General features: G+C 46.7%; 1 protein-coding gene across 6 annotated transcripts in view; it reads right to left on the bottom strand.

The window, feature by feature from the left end:
* The window catches only part of IPO9 (importin 9), a 204,363-nt gene that overhangs the window by 50,312 nt on the left and 135,024 nt on the right, over window positions 1-19,027 (bottom strand). For all 6 annotated transcript variants that reach the window (XM_073320215.2, XM_073320210.2, XM_073320212.2 and 3 more), the window contains 3 exons: window positions 16,919-17,047; window positions 14,351-14,626; window positions 11,620-11,786 (listed from right to left, as the gene is read on the bottom strand). In XM_073320215.2, coding sequence (XP_073176316.1) covers window positions 11,620-11,786; window positions 14,351-14,626; window positions 16,919-17,047 — 572 coding nt within the window. The remainder of the gene's footprint in view (window positions 1-11,619; window positions 11,787-14,350; window positions 14,627-16,918; window positions 17,048-19,027) is intronic.

Here is a 19,027-nt window from a genome sequence, read left to right as displayed (position 1 = left end):
CCCGAATCCTTTTCATAGCTATTGTCCCAACTTCTGACCCATCTACTCATTCAAAAGCCCTACTATTATACACATTGGACCCAAAATGTGTGAGGTGCTTGATAAACAAAAAGGACAGTCCCAGGTCAGAAGAGTTGACAAGTCTATAAACAGTCTTGATGTTATAAGAGAAGACAGCAACAAAAGAGAACAGGGTAGGAGGAAGAGGACCACAGCTACAAGGTATAAATGGCTGGTGGCTCTGCACACATTTGTTTTGCACTATGTTATTCATGTTCTTCAAAAATGACTAGTGTGTTAAAAAAAAAAAAAAGTAATTCGGCCCCAACTTCTCAAAGCACTAAGGGTATAAGCTTTTCTTTTCTTTTTTTTTTGGGGGGGGGTGGTGAGATGGGGGGGGCCGACTGGAAACCCTTTGAAAATATTTCAGGCTGTGACAACCCCCGGCATACCATGCCACCCGTACTTCTGCGCAGCTGCTGGAAGCAGTGCTGCCTTCAGAGTTGGATGCCCAGCCAGCAGCTGAAGGCAGTGCTGCTGCCAGCAGCAGCGCAGAAGAAAGGATGGCAACACCATCCCATTCCATCCTTTCTTCTGCGCTGCTGCTGCCTTCAGAGCTGGGTGCCCAGCCAGCAGCTGCTGCTCTCACGATCCACCTACAACAGTCTTGTGATCCCCTTTCAGGTAGGCACCTCCCATTTGACAAACACTGGTATAGAGGGTGTAATAAATTAGCCACACAACTAAAGTGTCAATTTATTCATAACTTCAAGACAGTAACAACCCCACAGAAGTCACATGGTCACTGACATAAGTGGTTAATATCAAATGGATCAATCATATCAAATTTCCTTCTCACATGCCCTGTGTGGCAAGAACTTGCATACTTCAAAAAGAAAATTCAGTCCACAGGGATCACCCCTCATTTTGCCCTGCACCAGCCAAGGTTGCAGAAGTTTTGGGGGGCCCAAGACAAAATCTGAAACTGAGGTCCCCTGTCCTTCCAAAAAATGACCATTCAGGGGAGGTCTTGGGGGGTGGGTAGGGCTGTTGAAGAACGAGTCTGCAACACACTCAACTTGCAGCAGCAGCTTGGCTCCTGTCCTGAAAGACTGGGCTTAGGTCCCTGCTCCCAGCAAGTGGCATCATGGCATCATTCAGGTTTGGCCCAGCTGCCCCTCCATTGTGACCGAAGGGCCACTGAGCCAGACCTGAGAGGCACTGCGACCCTGTGTGCCAAGTCGCAACACCACGTGTCTTGGGAGCCTTCTCAAATTGGAGCCCGTAAAAGTTGCCCTTCCCCCCACACAACACTTTCACCTCCTTCTCCATCACAGCCCCAGTAGTCTATTGCCTTCTCTCCAACCCTAACCCCTCCACCTGCCCCAGTGATCCTATATCTTTGCCTCTCCTTACTTTTTTTTTTAAATAAGTTTTAAAGGACAATCATCTTGTCTGAATTCCTGCATAACAAGCCATAGAATTTCAACCAGTGATTGCTGCGTCAAGCGAAAACTCCTGGCTGAGCTAGAGCAGATCTTTAAGACAGACAGACATTTTTTATATAAAGATCTAAAGTGATGGAGAATCCACTGCATCTCTAGGTAAGTTGTTCCAATGGTTAGTTACCCTCACTGACAAAAATGTGAACCTTATGTCTAGTTTGACATTATCTAGCTTCAGCTTCCAGTCATTGGATATTGTTACGTCTTTGTCTGCTAAACAGCCCTCTCATCAGACATCTGCTCCCCAAGTAGGTACTTCTAGCCCATGGTTAAACCATTGTTATCCTTCCCTTTGATAAACTGAGCTTTAGTCTCTCATTGTAAGGCTGGTGTTCAGACCATAAGTCTTCTTATGGCTCTTTTCTGAATCCTTCCCCATTTTGCAATATCCTTTTTGAAATCCTGATGCCAAAACTGGACAAGTACTTCCACTGTCCCCAGGCTCACCCCATCCCTGACCCTCACAGTATAAGTCTGTCCTGCTTTTCCCTAGCCTCAAAAAGCTATCCCTCACTCTGATGTGTCTCTTTGGATACTTACCTCCCCCCTCCCCTTTACCTCTAAGCTTTGAATGTACAGTCTAAAATCAAGGCATTCACTCCCCAAGCACCACCTTGGATCCCCTGCAATATGGCTTCTGACCTCTCCACTCTACTGAAGCAGCTCTCATGACTATTTCCTAGCCAAATCTCAGGGCCTTTTACGCCATCCTCATCCTCTTTTCTGCTTTTAACACAGTAGATCCATCTTGACATCATACACTTGCTGGGATTTTGAGACACTGGGTAAAATTTTCAGAAGCACGTAAGCAACTTCCGAGCCTAAGTCCTGTTTTCAAAAGAGACTGAGTACTTAGGAGTCTAACTCTTATTGAAAGCAATGGGACTCTTGCTCCTAAGTGCCCCAGTCTTTTAAAAATGTGACCTAGGTGCTTTTGAAAGTTTTACCCATTGTTTCTTCCTGGTTTTTCCTCTTATCTCTGTTACAGTTTCTTCTCTCTCTCTTTTGGTGGATCCTCCTCACCCCGCTCACTCAGAGGGCTCTGTCCTTGGCCCTTTCTTTGCTTTTCTCACTTTCCACCCTTCCACTGGATGATCATCAGCTCACAAGGCTTCAGCTATCATTTCTATGCAGATGACTTGCAAAACTATTTCTCTACAACTGACCTGTCTCCTTCCAGCTAATCCCACAAATCTCTGCTTTTCTCCCGACATCTCCTTTTGGTTTTCTTGTTATCTTAAATTGCAGATGGCCAAGACAGAACTGCTCTTCCCTTCCAAATTCTCTCCACTCCCCTCCTTCCTCATCACTCTCCATTCTACTTAAGGTTTCCAATCTCAAGATTATTTTGATTTTTTGCCCAATATATCCTGGCCATAGCCAAACTGTTGATTCTACCTCCTCATTGTTGCTAAGATCCATCCTTTTTATTTCTACAGCCAACTCTCTAATTCAGCCCCTTGTCTCTCCTTGACTACTATTTCATCCTCCTCTCTGGACTCCAAATTAATGCTTTGCTCCTCTTAAATCCAAATGAAATGCAGCCAAAGACATTTTCTGTGACCATCAATTTGACCATGTCACTGTGACATTCCCCAGGGTACAATCTGGACTGATGGACAGCTGTGTCCCCTCAGCTCTCCAACCTGGGGTGCCCTTTTTACACTGCTTTACTGTGAGAACCACCACTCCTGGTCTGCTCTCACACAACCTCCAACATGCAAAATCACTCTCAGCTGAATATATGAGTGCTTCTAGCCAGCCACTCCTGAATTATATTGCAGAGCAAAGCCAGCAAATTCCCAGTCCCAGACTTGTCCCCAGAAATGTGCATCTTGTACTGCCCAGCTCTTTCCTTCTGTGTGGTACAAGCTCATAGCAAGTTCATCATTTAATTAATAGAAAATGATATGCACAAATCTTGTTATCTCAAATGGAGGGTCCCAAACACTTCAATCCAAACACACTGGTTTAGGTAAACAATAAAACAAGTTTATTAACTACAGAAAGATAGATTTTAAATGATTACAAGTAATGAGGCATAAAAGTCAGAATTGCTTACAAAGAAATAAAAGATAAAATACAAACTAATACCTAATTTAGAAAGCTAAATGAAGTCAAAGCAAAGGTTTTCTCACCACCATGGTTTTACTGGCTCAACTCCTTCAGTCGGGGCCACTCCCCCAGTTAAATGACGCTTCCTTTGTGTTTCAAACGTTATTGATGCCGTGCGGAGAGAGAGGTGATGTGTGTCCTCTGTTCTCCCTTACAGCATTTCTCTTCTTTGAGAATCATTTCCAACAGGGGTTCAGGTGACAGCAAGTCTGTCTGCCAAGAGGTAAATGTATTGCTCGCACCCTTCTTCCTGCCAAAGAATGGCCACTCAACCCAGCAATAGTACACTTGATTGTGTTGACACCTGGCTGAGGTGCTGGCTAACCTTTTGTCTCCGAGGGAACTGGTTTGGGCTGCTTTTCTAAACGTCACGCATGTCTCAGCAATGTAATACAGTAAAATCATACAACTTTACACACAACGTTGGTACACACATTTTACCAGGACAATAATGCTCAGTAGATGAGTTTTCAAATGACACCTCACAAGACATACTTTGTACAAAATTGATCATAGTCTTGCGAAAGTGATGTCTCCTTCAGAACCCCTCTATTGGTTCCACAAATCTCAAATTTAAATTTACCATGCCCTGCAAAGCTCAGCTCCACCTTTCCCTAATCAAGGTTCATGTTGCTCCCCTTCTCCTCTGCTTTACCAATGCTCCCAGCCTTGTCTGGCAGATTCTTACATAACCATCTACAAATCTTCTGCACAGTTCCCTCAGCATGGTAGGCTCTCCCTGGACTCATCCACAAAGCTCCTATCCTATCATAGAATCATAGAAGATTCGGGCTGGAAGAGACCTCAGCAGGTCATCTAGTCCAACCCCCTGCTCAAAGCAGGATCAACCCCAACTAAATCATCCCAGCCAAGGCTTTGTCAAGCTGCGCCTTAAAGACCTCTAAGGATGGAGATTCCACCACCTCCCTAGGTAACCATTCCAGTGCTTCACCACCCTCCTAGTGAAAAAGTTTTTCCTAATATCCAACCTAAACCTCCCCCACTGCAACTTGAGACCACTGCTTCTTGTTCCGTCATCTGTCACCAGTGAGAACAGCCAAGCTCCATCCTCTTTGGAACCACAATTCAGGTAGTTAAAGGCTGCTATCAAATCCCCCCTCACTCTTCTCTTCTGCAGACTAAACAAGCCCAGTTCCCTGAGCCTCTCCTGTCCTTGTTTAAGCCCCTCTAAAAGAACCACTTCCACCATGCTGCTTATACTGAATTGAATTGACTTGCATCTAACTTGCATATAATTTGCCTATTGTTCTTGTATCCTTTTCTAACCTCTGTCTACTTTATCCTTGGATTACATGGCTCTCTGAGAAGGGATTGTCCTTGAGTATTCAGAAAACACCTAGCACATTGTGAGCACTTCAGTAAATAACTGAGATTGGGGCCCCTTTGTGCTAAGCACCATACACACACACAGTGGGAAACAATCCCTGCCTAATGATTTTACAATCTAAAGAGACAAGACAAAGAATGGAAGGGTAAACAATGATAGAGAGAAATGAAGTAGATTTCTCAAGGTCACAGCAGGTCAATGACAGAACTGAGAACAGAATCCAGGTCTTCTGACCCAGTGCCCCATTCACTACACCAAATTACCTCCTAATCTAGTTATTCATTTGTGTGCTTTCATTTTGGACAGCATGATTTTCTTGATTATTTTAACGGTTGCCAGTTTGCCCCATAACTTTAGTGCACTGAACTTACCAGGAAAGAAAAAACGGTCACCTATCTTTTGTAACTGTGGTTATTCGAGATGCGTTGCTCATGTCCATTCCATTCTAGGTACGTGTGCGCCTGCGTGAAGTTGTCAGAGACTTTTACCTTAGCAGTATCCGTAGGGTCGGCTGTGGTGCCCCCTTGAGTGCCGCACTCATGCAGTGGTATATTAGGTGCCAACGACCTTACGCCCTCTCATTTCCTTCTTGCCAGCAACTCCGACAGAAGGGTAAGAATGGGTAATGCAATGGACATGAGCAACACATCTCAAAGAACAACTGTTACAAAAGGTAGGTATCCGGTTTTTCTGCTTCGAGTGTTTTCTCATGTGGATTCCATTTTAGGTGACTTGAAGTGTGTTCATAGAATATCAGGGTTGGAAGGGACCTCAGGAGGTCATCTAGTCCAACCCCCTGCTCAAAAGCAGGACCAATCCCCAATTAAATCATCCCAGCCAGGGCTTTGTCAAGCCTGACCTTAAAAACTTCTAAGGAAGGAGATTCCACCACCTCCCTAGGCAACGCATTCCAGTGTTTCACCACCCTCCTAGTGAAAAAGTTTTTCCTAATATCCAACCTAAACCTCCCCCACTGCAACTTGAGACCATTACTCCTTGTCCTGTCCTCATCTACCACTGAGAATAGTCTAGAACGATCCTCTCTGGAACCACCTCTCAGGTAGTTGAAAGCAGCTATCAAATCCCCCCTCATTCTTCTCTTCTGCAGGCTAAACAATCCCAGCTCCCTCAGCCTCTCCTCATAACTCATGTGTTCCAGACCCCTAATCATTTTTGTTGCCCGTCGCTGGACTCTCTCCAATTTATCCACATGCTTCTTGTAGTGTGGGGCCCAAAACTGGACACAGTACTCCAGATGAGGCCTCACCAATGTCAAATAGAGGGGGATGATCACGTCCCTCAATCTACTCGCTATGCCCCTACTTATACATCCCAAAATGCCATTGGCCTTCTTGGCAACAAGGGCACACTGCTGACTCATATCCAGCTTCTCGTCCACTGTCACCCCTAGGTCATTTTCCGCAGAACTGCTGCCTAGCCATTCGGTCCCTAGTCTGTAGCTGTGCATTGGGTTCTTCCGCCCTAAGTGCAGGACCCTGCTCTTATCCTTATTGAACCTCATCAGATTTCTTTTGGCCCAATCCTCCAATTTGTCTAGGTCCCTCTGTATCCTACCCTGCCCTCCAGCGTATCTACCACTCCTCCCAGTTTAGTATCATCCGCAAATTTGCTGAGAGTGCAATCTACAACATCCTCCAGATCATTTATGAAGATATTGAACAAAAGCGGCCCCAGGACCGACCCCTGGGGCACTCCACTTGACACCGGCTGCCAACTAGACATGGAGCCATTGATCACTACCCGTTGAGCCCGACAATCTAGCCAACTTTCTACCCACCTTATAGTGCATTCATCCAGCCCATACTTCTTTAACTTGCTGACCAGAATACTGTGGGAGACCGTGTCAAAAGCTTTGCTAAAGTCAAGAAACAATACATCCACTGTTTTCAAAGATAATGGCCAATGGCTGTGCAATCACAGCCGCCAATTCCTTTAGCACTCTCGGATGCAACGCGTCCGGCCCCATGGACTTGTGCATGTCCAGCTTTTCTAAATAGTCCCTAACCACCTCTTTCTCCACAGAGGGCTGGCCACCTACTCCCCTGTGATGGCTGTGATGTCCAGCGCAGCAGTCTGGGAGCTGACCTTGTTCGTGAAGACAGAGGCAAAAAAAGCATTGAGTACATTAGCTTTTTCCACATCCTCTGTCACTAGGTTGCCTCCCTCATTCAGTAAGGGGCCCACACTTTCCTTGGCTTTCTTCTTGTTGCCAACATACCTGAAGAAATCCTTCTTGTTACTCAGCTTGTTCTCAGCTTAGATTTAAGTTGTGCTACTACTGATCTCTTTGCATTATAGAGGAAGGTTAAACCTAACACTCACCAAACTATTAAACTTATTCTTCTTTGAGTGCTTGCTCATGTCAATTCCATTCCAGGTATGTGTGCACCCAAGTGCCAAGTTGTCAGAGACTTTTGCCTTAGCGGTATCCGTAGGGTCAGCTGTGGCGCCCCCTTGAGTGCAGGTGGGCTTGGAGTTCACAGTTTGGCAGCTTGTAGTACTGCTCTACCCAAGTCAGCATTGTCCCAGACTTGCTGGGTAAGTGGGTAGTGGGACGTGAGCGTATGGACAGACGACCAGGTGGTCACCCTAAAGATGTCCTGGATAGGCACTTGGGTGAGAAAGGCTACCGAAGAGGCCTGCGCCCTGGTCGAATGGTCCATTACAATCACCGTGGGTTACACCTTCGCCTGATCATAACAGTAGCAAATGCAGGCGGTGATCCAAGAAGAAAGTCTTTGACGACCTTTCATCCTGTCGGCCACTGCGACGAACAATTCCATTAACTTGCAGAATGGGTTGGTCCTTTCAATGTAGAAAGCTAATGCACTCCAGATGTCTAGGGAATGCAGCCTACGCTCCCTTCTCCAACTTATGTGGCTTTGGAAAAAAGACAGGTAAGAAAATGTCCTGGCTCGTATGAAACTGAGAGACCACCCTGGGCAGAAAGGCCAGGTGTGGCCTCATCTGGACTTTGTCTTTGTAAAGGACAGCACAGGGCAATTCCATGGTGAGCGCCTTAATCTCGGTGACCCAGCAGGCAGATGTTACTGCGACCAGGAACGCAACCTTCCAGGACAGGAGAAGGAGAAAGCAGAAAGCCAGAGGCTCAAAGTGGAGGACCCATGAGCCACAACAGCACCAGATTCAGGTCCCACGGAAGAACGGGGTCCTTGACATATAGATAAAAGCGCTCAAGGCCCTTGAGGAACCTGACCTTTATGTCCTGGGCCAAAACTGACCTACCCTCGAGTAGGGGAAGGGGAGAGAAAACCTTTTGTAGTGATAAACACCCATTTTTTCATGGTCTGTGTGTATAAAAACATCCTCACTGTATTTTCCACTTTATGCATCTGATGAAGTGAGCTGTAGCTCACGAAAGCTTATGCTCAAATAAATTGGTTAGTCTCTAAGGTGCCACAAGTACTCCTTTTCTTTTTAGAACATAGTTGCTGTGTTGTCTGTTAGGACTTGGACCACATTGCTTACTATGTGAGCTAGGAAGGCTTGGCAGGCCAGGCGAATCGCTTTGAGTTCCCTGATGTTGATATGGAGGAAGTGATTGTGACTGGACCAGCGACCTTGCATGCTGAGATCGCTCAGTTGGGCTCCCCACCCCAGCGCCGATGCATCGGAGATGAGTGTTACCGATGGGGAAGGAGCTACAAAGGGGACTCCTGCCAACACCGATGTAGGATCCTGCCACCAGGTGAGACAGACAGTCCACAGGCCAGAATCCGGACCACCCGGTCCATGCTGTGCCAGTTGGGGATGTAGACCAATGCTAACCACGCCTGCAGGGACCTGAGGCAGACCAAGTAAGTGCAGGCCACCATGTGTCCCAATAACCACAGGCATGTGTGAGCGGTGGTGGGAGGGTGGGCTTGCATGTACACGGTGAAGTCCGCCATGACTTGGAACTGAACCTCAGGGAGGAAGGCTCTGGCACGAGTAGAGTCTAGGACCACTCCAATGAATTCTATGCACTGCACTGTGGATAAGGTTGACTTTATCTTGTTTATTAACAGTCCCAGGTCGTGCCAGGAGGAACAGACCAGATCAAGATGCCGCCGTACCTGATCCTAGGATCATAGAACTGGAAGGGACCTCAAGAGGTCATCCAGTCCAATCCTCTGCACTCGTGGCAGGACCAATTATCTCAACCATTCCTGACAAGTGTTTGTCTAACCTGCTCTTAAAAATCTCCAATGATGGAGATTCTACAACCTCCCTAGGCAATTTATTCCAGTGCTTAACCACCCTGACAGTTGGGAAGTTTTTCCTAATGTCCAACCTAAACCTCCCTTGCTGCAATTTAAGCCCATTGCTTCTTGTACTATCCTCAGAGGTTAAGAAAAATTTTTCTTCCTCCTCCTTGTAACCTTTTACATACTTGAAAACTTATGTCCCCTCTCAGTCTTCTCTTTTCCAGACTAAATAAACCCAGTTTTTTCAATCTTCCCTCATAGGTGATGTTTTCTAGACCTTTAATCATTTTTGTTGCTCTTTTCTGGACTCTCTCCAATTTGTCCACATCCTTCCTGAAATGTGGCACCCAGAGCTGGACACAATACTCCAGTTGGGGTCTAATCAGCATGGAGTAGAGCAGAAGAATTACTTCTTGTGTCTTGCTTACAACACTTCTGCTAATACATCCCAGAAAGATGTTTGCTTTTTTTGCAACACAGTGTTACACTGTTGACTCATATTTAGCTTGTGGTCCACTATGACCCACAGATCCCTTTCTACAGTAATCCTTCCCAGGCAGTCATTTCCCATTTTTTATGTGCGCAACTGATTGTTCCTTCCTAAATGAATACTTTGTATTTGTCCTTATTGAATTTCATCCTATTTACTTCAGACCGTTTCTCCAGTTTGTCCAGATCATTTTGAAATTTTAATCCTATCCTCCAAAGCACTTGTAACCCCTCCCAGCTTGATATCATCTGCAAACTTTAAAAGTGTACTCTCTATGACATTATCTAAATCATTGATCAAGATATTGAACAGAACCAGACCCAGAACTGATCCCCGCACTTGTTATGCCCTTCCAGCATGACTGAACCACTGATAACTACTCTCTGGGAACCATTTTCCAACCAGTTATGTGCCCACCTTATAGAGGATCTATAAGGTTGTATTTCCCTAGTTTGTTTATGAGAAGGTCATGAGAGACAGTACCAAAAGCCTTACTAAAGTCAAGATATACCACATTTACCATTTCTTCCCTATCCACAAGGCTTGTTACCCTGTCAAAGAAAGCTATCAGGTTGGTTTGACACAATTTGTTCTTGACAAATCCATACTGAATGTTACTTATCAGCTTCTCATCTTCTAGATGTTTTCTCCATTATCTTTCCAGGTACAGAAGTTAAGCTGACCGGTCTAATTTCCCGGGTTGTCCTTATTTCCCTTTTTATAGATGGGCACTATATTTGCCCTTTTCCAGTCTTCTGGAATCTCTCCAGTCTTCCATGACTTCTCAAAGATAATCCTTAATGGCTCAGATATCTCCTCAGTCAATTCCTTGAGTATTCTAGGATGCATTTCACCAGGCCCTGGTGACTTGAAGACAGCCGGGACTCTAACTACCAGCTAACCTAACACTTGACCTAATGGCTAACTAAATACCTACAAACTATGTACAAAGAAGATAACAAAAGCTGTAAAGAACTGCTAATGCTCTTGTGATCTGTAAGACAAAGCGCTCCAACCGTCATGGGGAGTAATAAGAAACTGAGAGGGCGTATAGTTGGTGGTGCCTAATATACCAACGCATGAGCATGGCACTCAAGCAGGCGCCACAGCCAACCCTACAGATACCACTAAGGCAAAAATCTCTGACAACTGCATGCGGGCACGCGCGCACCCCCCCCCCCCCCCCCAGAATGGAATCAACACAAGCAAGTACTCGAAGAAAAATAAGTTTAATAATCTGGTGAGTGTTAGGTTTAACCCTCCTCTATAATGCAATGAGATCAGTTGAGGCACAACTTAAATCTAAGCTGACAACACACTTCAAGTTCTTGGATGCTGTATCAAGCACTAAAACCCAGCTTTCACTGGGAAAACAGGTGTAGAGATTGAAGTTCTGAAAAGTCAATTCTAGACAGGGTATCACATTTCAGTTGATTTTCCTCTTGTCCCTACTGATTATGTGGATTCTATTACACTATTGTGAAGACACCTAACATCTTTTGAGAAACCCTGAACAATTACCTTGTACAGTGCTTTGAAACAGTAAATATAAATGATAATCACTTCCATGAGCTGTGTTCACCAGTTCTCGCATTTTAAATCTCTCCCAACTCCTTCCCTATGAATTCTTTAAAGTACATTCTACAGTCAGCTGGGCATCTGCTCTTGCACAAAAAAGATGAGGCAGTAAGAGGAAAAAAACCCAGACTGTTTCCAGTTCTGCAATTGTTTTCCTACCTCTCCATATACAGAGCTGCCATTTAGCAAAGGAGGAAGAGATTTCAGTCCAGCATTGGAGCAGAGTTGGTTTCTTGTTCCAGCTGGCTTACAATTTACCCCACCACCAAGTGCACCTAGCTACAAAATATAACGGGGCAAGCAGCTAATATGCTGTAGAGATAGTACAAGCATTTGGCTTATGAACTATCTTACCTGACTTTGCCTTCATATTGTCCATAGAACAAATGCTGCCGACTCATCCATTCAGCCATTACAAATTCCAAAGCAGGCTTGCCAGTTGGCCCAGGGAGACTACTCAGGAACTCTAACAAGGGCTCCAGCTGGGAGTGAACCAGGTGAGCAAATACCATGATCAAGGACTACAAAAGAAAAAAGAACACTAGCTGTACATATGTAATAACCTAACAATTAAGTGTTTTCTCTTTACCAAACCCCCGGAGGCTTCATGCGTTTGCTAACACTAAAAGGCATACAGATCTCTGCAAGCCTGTCCACTAGCCAAGAAAGCAAGTGAATTAGAGTAGGAGCGAGTGCTTGCCACCTTATTTAGCCCATAGAACGAGACAGGACAAATTAAACTACTCACCTGCATCTGAAACCCATAAGCCCTCCTAAAGCAAGGACAAAAATGACTAAACCAGGAGAGCTGGCACTGGGCTCTCCACCAGAAAAAATGATATATATCACGGTAGCACCTAGAAGATGCAACAAAGATCAGGGCACCATTGTGCTGGATGCTGTAACATATAGGCAGAGACAGCCCCTACCCTGAAGAGCTTCCAACCTAAACAGACAAGAGAGACAGAGTGGGAGAAAGGCTCTCATCCCTTTTCCGGTTGAGGCATAGACATTAAGTCACTTGCCCACAGACATACACCAAGTCTATCTCCCAAGTCCTAGCCCAGTGCTTTCACCGCAAGACTATACTCATTCCCCCTTCTCATGAAACCCAACCCAGTAGCATTTCGCCAGTGGAGATGAACCACCTGGCTTAGTAACAGCTTTGTCCACCTTCCTAAAACTTTCAGTTTTTGGTTACACGGTGTAGCTTTCCAAGGTTCTGACTCAAAGACCAAGCAGTTAAAAATGAACAATATTCTTAAACTTTAATAAGAAAAGCAGGAATCTAAGTTTTTTAAATAGACTGTTTGATTAGAATGCAGCTGCACAGCTTCTTCAGATTCCCAGCGTCTTGGGACACTGACCTGAAAAGTGCACTACAGAAGTCACAGGACTACAAGTATCTCCACCTGTCCCACTTCAGTGGGCACGAGGATGAGATTTTTGCAACTGACCAACGGGAAAGGTGCTGTTAGCAACTGCAAACAAATGCTTTTACATTCTTAAAAAGGAATATTTTATCCCTCTCACTACCCTACTGCTATACTTGGGGACAGCTGTCATAAAAACACCTCCTCTCCTCCTGAGCAGGCAGCAAAATAAAGGACATTTGGCGTACACTGTATTAAGGGGCTTCAGACAGGGTAGGGTAGAGCATAAAAGTAATGACCTAGGAAGATCTTATTTTTCCTCACACTCCAGCACTAACAATGTATAGATTTTTAAGGCTAGTAGGATCATTATGATGATCTAGTTTCACAAACAGAATTTCACCTACTTATTCCTGCACCAAACCCAGTAACTTCTGGTGGAGTTAGAGCAGTGTTTCCCATGTGGAGGGTCCTGGATCCACTAGTGGGTCACAGAAGGGTCTAAGTGGGTTGCATGTGTCCTGGAGGCGCTCCCTTCCACCCTAGGGCTCTCACTTCCCCCAGATAGCAGCGTAGGGAGAGGGATCTGGGCAGTAGTAGTCCAGAGAAAGTGGCCAGAGCCAGCGAGTGGCTAGTCAACTGCCTAGTAGCAATCACAGCCCCTCTGCAGGGAGAGAGGGATCAGCTGGGGCTCCAAGAGGGGTCAGAGGTGGGAAAGTGAGAGCAATGGGGCTGGAGGAGCCAAGCAGGTGGCTTGGAGGGCTGAGGAGAACCAGGAATAATGGTGGGTCCCCCAAAAAGAACAAAATGTAGTTGGTGGGTTGCCTTAGTAGAAAGTTTGAGAACCACTGAGCTAGAGTACCTTTTAGAAACAACTCCCATCTTGATTGATGGAGAAGACATCATCCTTAGGTGAGTTGTTCTAACAGTCAATTATCGTCTGTTAAAAATGTGCACCTTATTTCTACTCTTAATCCATTTAGTCTCAGCTTCCAGAAACTAGATCTTGTTATGCATTTGAGTGCTATATTAAAAATCCAGATGCTATCAAATCTTCCTGTTTATACATCTTAGGACTGCATTAGCTCTCTTCACCAACTGAACATGAGCTCCCAATGGGATGCTGTGGCAATACACCATGATCCCTATACCCTCTGCAGAGTCACTGCTTCTAGGACACAGTCCCCCTATTCTGTGATAGGGCCTACATTCTTTTTTCTTAGATGACCTTGCATTTGGCTGCATTAAAATATATTTTAATGACCCTAGTTTACCAGCATTGTTTTGTGTAACAGATAATAAAACAAGACACAGTATTCCAGTAACGGCTTCACTACTGTGTTATATAGTGGTAACACCATCTCTTTACTTCTACTTGATATTTGCCTACTTACTGTTCTATAAGAAAACACCACTCAACTTCTAGAAGAGACTAAGAGATATTTCTAGATCTCAAGTACACCTCAACTGAAATTTCAGTAAGAAGTGCCAAAGTCAGGAGATGGCTTACAACATACGTGATGAAAGGCTTTAAATTCATATTCCTTTGATCCCTCAAGGCAGGAAACTATGTCCACAGGATAGCCATTTTTGTAGCATACCCAGAATCTGCAATTGCATAGGTAGTGGATTCGCAGGCATGTAATGTAAACTTATACTTTAGTTCCTGAAACTTGGAACCATTGTTTCCAGTGGCCTCCCAGCCTGCTCACCTGCATTACACTGAGTGTCTCTGCTTGTTGCATTTTGCTAAGGATTGCTCTCAGAATCTGGTCCAGGTTTTCTCCCAGCTCACTTCCTGCCTTGGAAATCAGTGTGGAGACTAGTCTGCCCACAAAGGCAGCTGTGAACTCTGAGGTCCGTGGATCCAGGAGTTGGCTCACCACCTGCATGACATACCACAGCCCATTGTGGCCTTGCTCATCATGCCATTGTGCAATCTGTTCTAGTGCTACTGAGACGTATGCACGCAGACACTCACCACCATTCTGAATACAAGAGAGAGAATTACTGTGTTAGAACTGTCAGACTCTCAAAACCAACTATATGTTGTGGGCACCCCCAAGTAACCAAGGAGAAAACCCATTTCACCACAGCACAAAGCACTTTAAACAGGAAGAAAGAATTAGTAAACAAGATGTGTGTGATGGGTAAAATGGTGGCAGTTGTGAGAAATCCAGTGCTCAGAAGACCTGGAGTGCAAGTATCTGCAATTCTGTTTCATTAATCTAGTATGCAGATACATTCCAAGAGAGTCCAAACAGCTAGAGTCCGGGGTAGCTAGAGAGTAGCATGAGGGGCAAACATGACCCAGATTTCTACAGTAAAGCGCTCTGTTTCAAAAAAGATTGCAGTTCAGCAATCCGGCATACCGTATTCACCTTATTCTCGCTGGAGCACTGCTCAACGTGACCTCTTTCCATGGGCCCACCCACGTGAGAAACGGAAGTTGGAACCACAAAGTTGCTTTTCTCTGTTTGAAGGTCACGGTGAGTAACTGACCCACCCTGGTCTATTCACAAACATGTTTAAGAAGCTGGAAGGCTCAAAAGGCCTTGCTTCCTATAACCCTGAAAGTCCCAATTCCTTGCTTAGAGCTGCTATGATGACCTCCTCAGGCAGCAGCAGGGGCTATCGGTAGGTGGAGCACAAAAGGTGCTCGTGCCCCTTCCCTACTCACCTGTAAAGGCTCTGGGAGTATGGTGGAGGGGCAAAGGAAGAAAATATGGTGAGGCAGGAACTGGCCAGGATGGGGGAGCGGCAGAAAAGCAACCACTACTCAGAGAGAGTTAGGTGTTCCGAGGAAATCAGGGACCAATAGCAGGCAGTGAAGCCTGCCTGAGCATTTCCACTCGCCCTGCTTCTTTAGCCACTTTCCTTTGATAAATGCTGTCAACAGGTGCAAGAGGGGAACTGGGATCAAATCTGTTTTTCCCCCTTGCCTCCTGTTTTCCCCCACTCAAATTAACAGGAGACTTGCTTACTATGAAGCAAGGCCTGGGCTCCCCAGGCTGAAGCTGCTTTGACAGAAAGCCTCTGCCAGGCAGGTTAATTACAAGAGAAAAAAGGGACATGTTCATGGCATGCTCCAGAGTCCTAAAGAGAAAAGACCAAGACTGGTCCTGCCCTGCCAGTTAAAAGGAGGGTTAGCAAAACTCACCACAGGCACCAAAATGAAGATGGCAGCAATTATTTATAAAAGATAGGAATAGCACTCAGGCTTCTGGCAAACCACCAGTGCAGCTGCTGGTGGGGTCAGACTGAGCCCCCACAAGGCAAAATGACCCCTTAAAGCAGGGGTGGGCAAACTTTTTGGCCCTAGGGCCACATCGGGTACAGAAATTGTATGGAGGGCCAGGTAGAGAAGGCTGGGGGAGGCTATGCCATCCCAAACAGCAAGATGTGGCCTGGCCCCTGCCCCCATTCCAGCCCCCCGGAACTCCCACCCCCATCCAAACCCCCCCCACCCCCCCCGGGACTCCTGCATCCTATCCAAACACCCCTGCTCTCTGTCCCCTGACCATTCCCCCGGGACGCCCATCCCCTATCCAATCCCCCCTGCTCCCCACCCCCTGACCATCCCTGGAGCCTCCCCCGCCCCCTATCCAACCCTCCCTGCTCTCCCCACCCCATGTAACCTGTGGGGTGGGGGAAAGGGGATCTCAGTCCTTTCCCTGTAGATTTCCCCTGCTTGTTTGGCTGCTCTCCCTGGTAGTTGGGCAAGGCTCTCTCCCTGTCTGGGCTTGAGTGCTGGGAACAGGGGCCAAGCATTCTGGAGGTGGATGGGGGCCCTGGTTTGCTCTGCCCCTGTCCCGGCAACAGGGGGCTTGACCATCCCCCTGCAACCCTCCCTGCTCCTCACCTCCCCGGAGCTTCCCCTGACCACGCTGCCCTGGAGCACCAGGTCTGGCCACACTTTAGCTGTGCTGCCCAGGCGGAGCTGCAGCCATGCTGCCCAGGTGCTGGGGGAACTGTGACTGTGAGGGAGGCAGGGAGGGAGGGGAGCAGAAGGGGAGGGGCCAGGGGCTAGCCTCTGCCCACTCACCATGCTTCTGGGAGTTGGGCTGGCTCTTCTGTGGTCCTGTCCTGATCCCGCTCCCTGGCAGGAGCTCAGGGGCCACAGGGAAGGGTCCTGCAGGCCGGATGTGGTCCGCAGGCCGTAGTTTGCCCCCCTCTGCCTTAAAGACTAGATAAAGCATGTCAATTGACTGACTTGTGTCATCCAACGCTTTGGACTGACATGACCCTGCAGTTCCTTGCCCCTTCCCTATAGACGTTACCTGCATGGTAGCATTGTCATCCGTGTGCAGGCTGCACTGAGCCACCGCAGGGAATGCTTGGCAGATCAAGAGCTGGGAAAGAGGAGGTTTCGTATTCCTCACAACAGTGGTTAATATATCAATAGAAGTCTGAAAGGGGAAAGCACACAAATAGAAGCTCTTTTAAACAGCAGTCACTGCACTGTAACTCAGCATTTCCACAAAGCCTGGGAGGGCAGGGTGAGATTCGAAGGCCTACCTGATAATGGGGGGAGGGCACACAACAGTGACAGTGCAGATTCTCCTGTGGTGCCTCACTCACATGGGGGGGGGGGGAGGAGAAGGGAGGGAGGGAGAGGGGTGTTTGAGTTTGTTTTCTTGAAAACTTTTCAAATGTTGGAGAAATGCTTTGGTTTCTAGTGAGTGCCGGAGATGCCACCCATCATACACACTGCAGATTGAACAGGAGTCTTATAAGGATGATTTCCTAAGAACAGAGCCTCATTTCTACCCCCAACCCACATCAAACCTCTGCTGCCAGTCACCAGCACTTGACAGATATGGAGCAGGCAGCTGAATGACAACAGATGGAGCATTCAGCAGCAGCTCTTTCCCTGTACAGGAAACACATTATTTCGGCAGCAGGTGAAGGCCAACGTTCAGCAGCAAGTAGTTTTTAAACCCCCTTTTTCAAATAAGGAAGCTTTTTAGCATCAGTTGTGTGTATCCAAGTGGATTTGATCATGCCCATTTCATAGGATGGATTACGCTTTGTAAGAAAACAAAGCAGATTTTTCAGCTTTTACCCCTGTAACATGCCTCAGAAACACAAGTACCAAGGAGGTCTGAAGATAGCAGGTAGCCCACAGCAAAGGTACTTTTCACAGTCACCCTTGACAACATACTGTTCTGCTGGTATACAGCTGCACCTGAAGTTATTTTAAAAAGCTTGTGTGGTGAAACATTTCCATTAATCTGATTCACCTAAAGGAACCAAGGCCAAACCAGAAAGGACGTTTATAAATACTGCAGGAGGACTGAATATCTCTTCCTCTCATCAACTATGCACCCTTAAAATGTAAGAGTAGGGCTCTTCAGCTTCCTCAACCAGCAGAAAGCACAAAAGGAGATTCAACAAAAATCAGTTATTTTAAAAAGTGCTTCTCAACACGCAAGCAAGTTCTCAAAAGGCTGGGCTGAGCGACATGAAAAATATGCATGTAGTCATTCCATTTGTAACTATTCAAATCACATGTGACACTACCCACAAATGCCCCTGCTCTGGCAGTTAGTGCAGAACAACTGACTCCCCTTACTAGTGAATTCAAATTTTAGTTTAATATTGGGAAGTGTGACAGTGCATATGTAAATTTATCTATGATGACACTTTATATCATTCCATTCGATTTTAAAAGGGATGATGATTAATAATGCATGTTATAATAAAGGGTTAATCAACTGTCAGAGTAAGACAGATCAATAGACTGCTCAGGCTATGTTTTAGTCATGGGTATTTTTAGTAAAAGTCCTGGACAGGTCACAAGCAGTAAACAAAAATTGACAGCCTGTGACCTGCCCACGACTTGTACTATATCCCTAACTAAAACCTGGGCCAGGAGGCCACGGATGCTCTGCGGGGGCAGTCTGGGAGTACAGCTCAGACCCCCCGCCGGTGCTGGGGGCGTGGCCTGGCCCCCCCCACTGGTTCTGGGGGGGGAGGGGAGGAGGGAGAGCAGGCAGCAGCACATAGCCCAGACCCCCACTGGTGCTGGGGGGGTGTGTGGGGGTGCATGGCACGGAACCCCCACTGGTGCTGGGGGGAGGGTTGGTGCAGCTGGCAGGCTCCCTACCCAGCTCCATGTGTCCCTGCAGCTCCTAGGGGGAGGGAAGGCAGGGGAGCTCTGCGCGCTGTCCCCGCCAGATGGGAAGGGGCAGCATGCAGAGCCCCCTGGGCCCCTGCCTAGGAGCTGCAGACACATGCCAGCTGCTTCTGGGGAGCCTCCCCCGAGGTAAGCGCCATCCTGCATGTCAACTCCCCACCCCATCCTTGAGCCCCCTCCCACACCCAAAATGCCCCACCGGCCGCTGCCAAAGTCATGGAAAATCACAGAATTAGTGACTTCCATAACC

This window comes from Lepidochelys kempii, chromosome 21, assembly GCF_965140285.1.
Source record: "Lepidochelys kempii isolate rLepKem1 chromosome 21, rLepKem1.hap1, whole genome shotgun sequence".
In the NCBI taxonomy this organism is placed as follows: domain Eukaryota; kingdom Metazoa; phylum Chordata; order Testudines; family Cheloniidae; genus Lepidochelys; species Lepidochelys kempii.
Note: the sequence above shows the minus strand (reverse complement) of the source record. Positions and strands in the feature narration are given on the sequence as shown.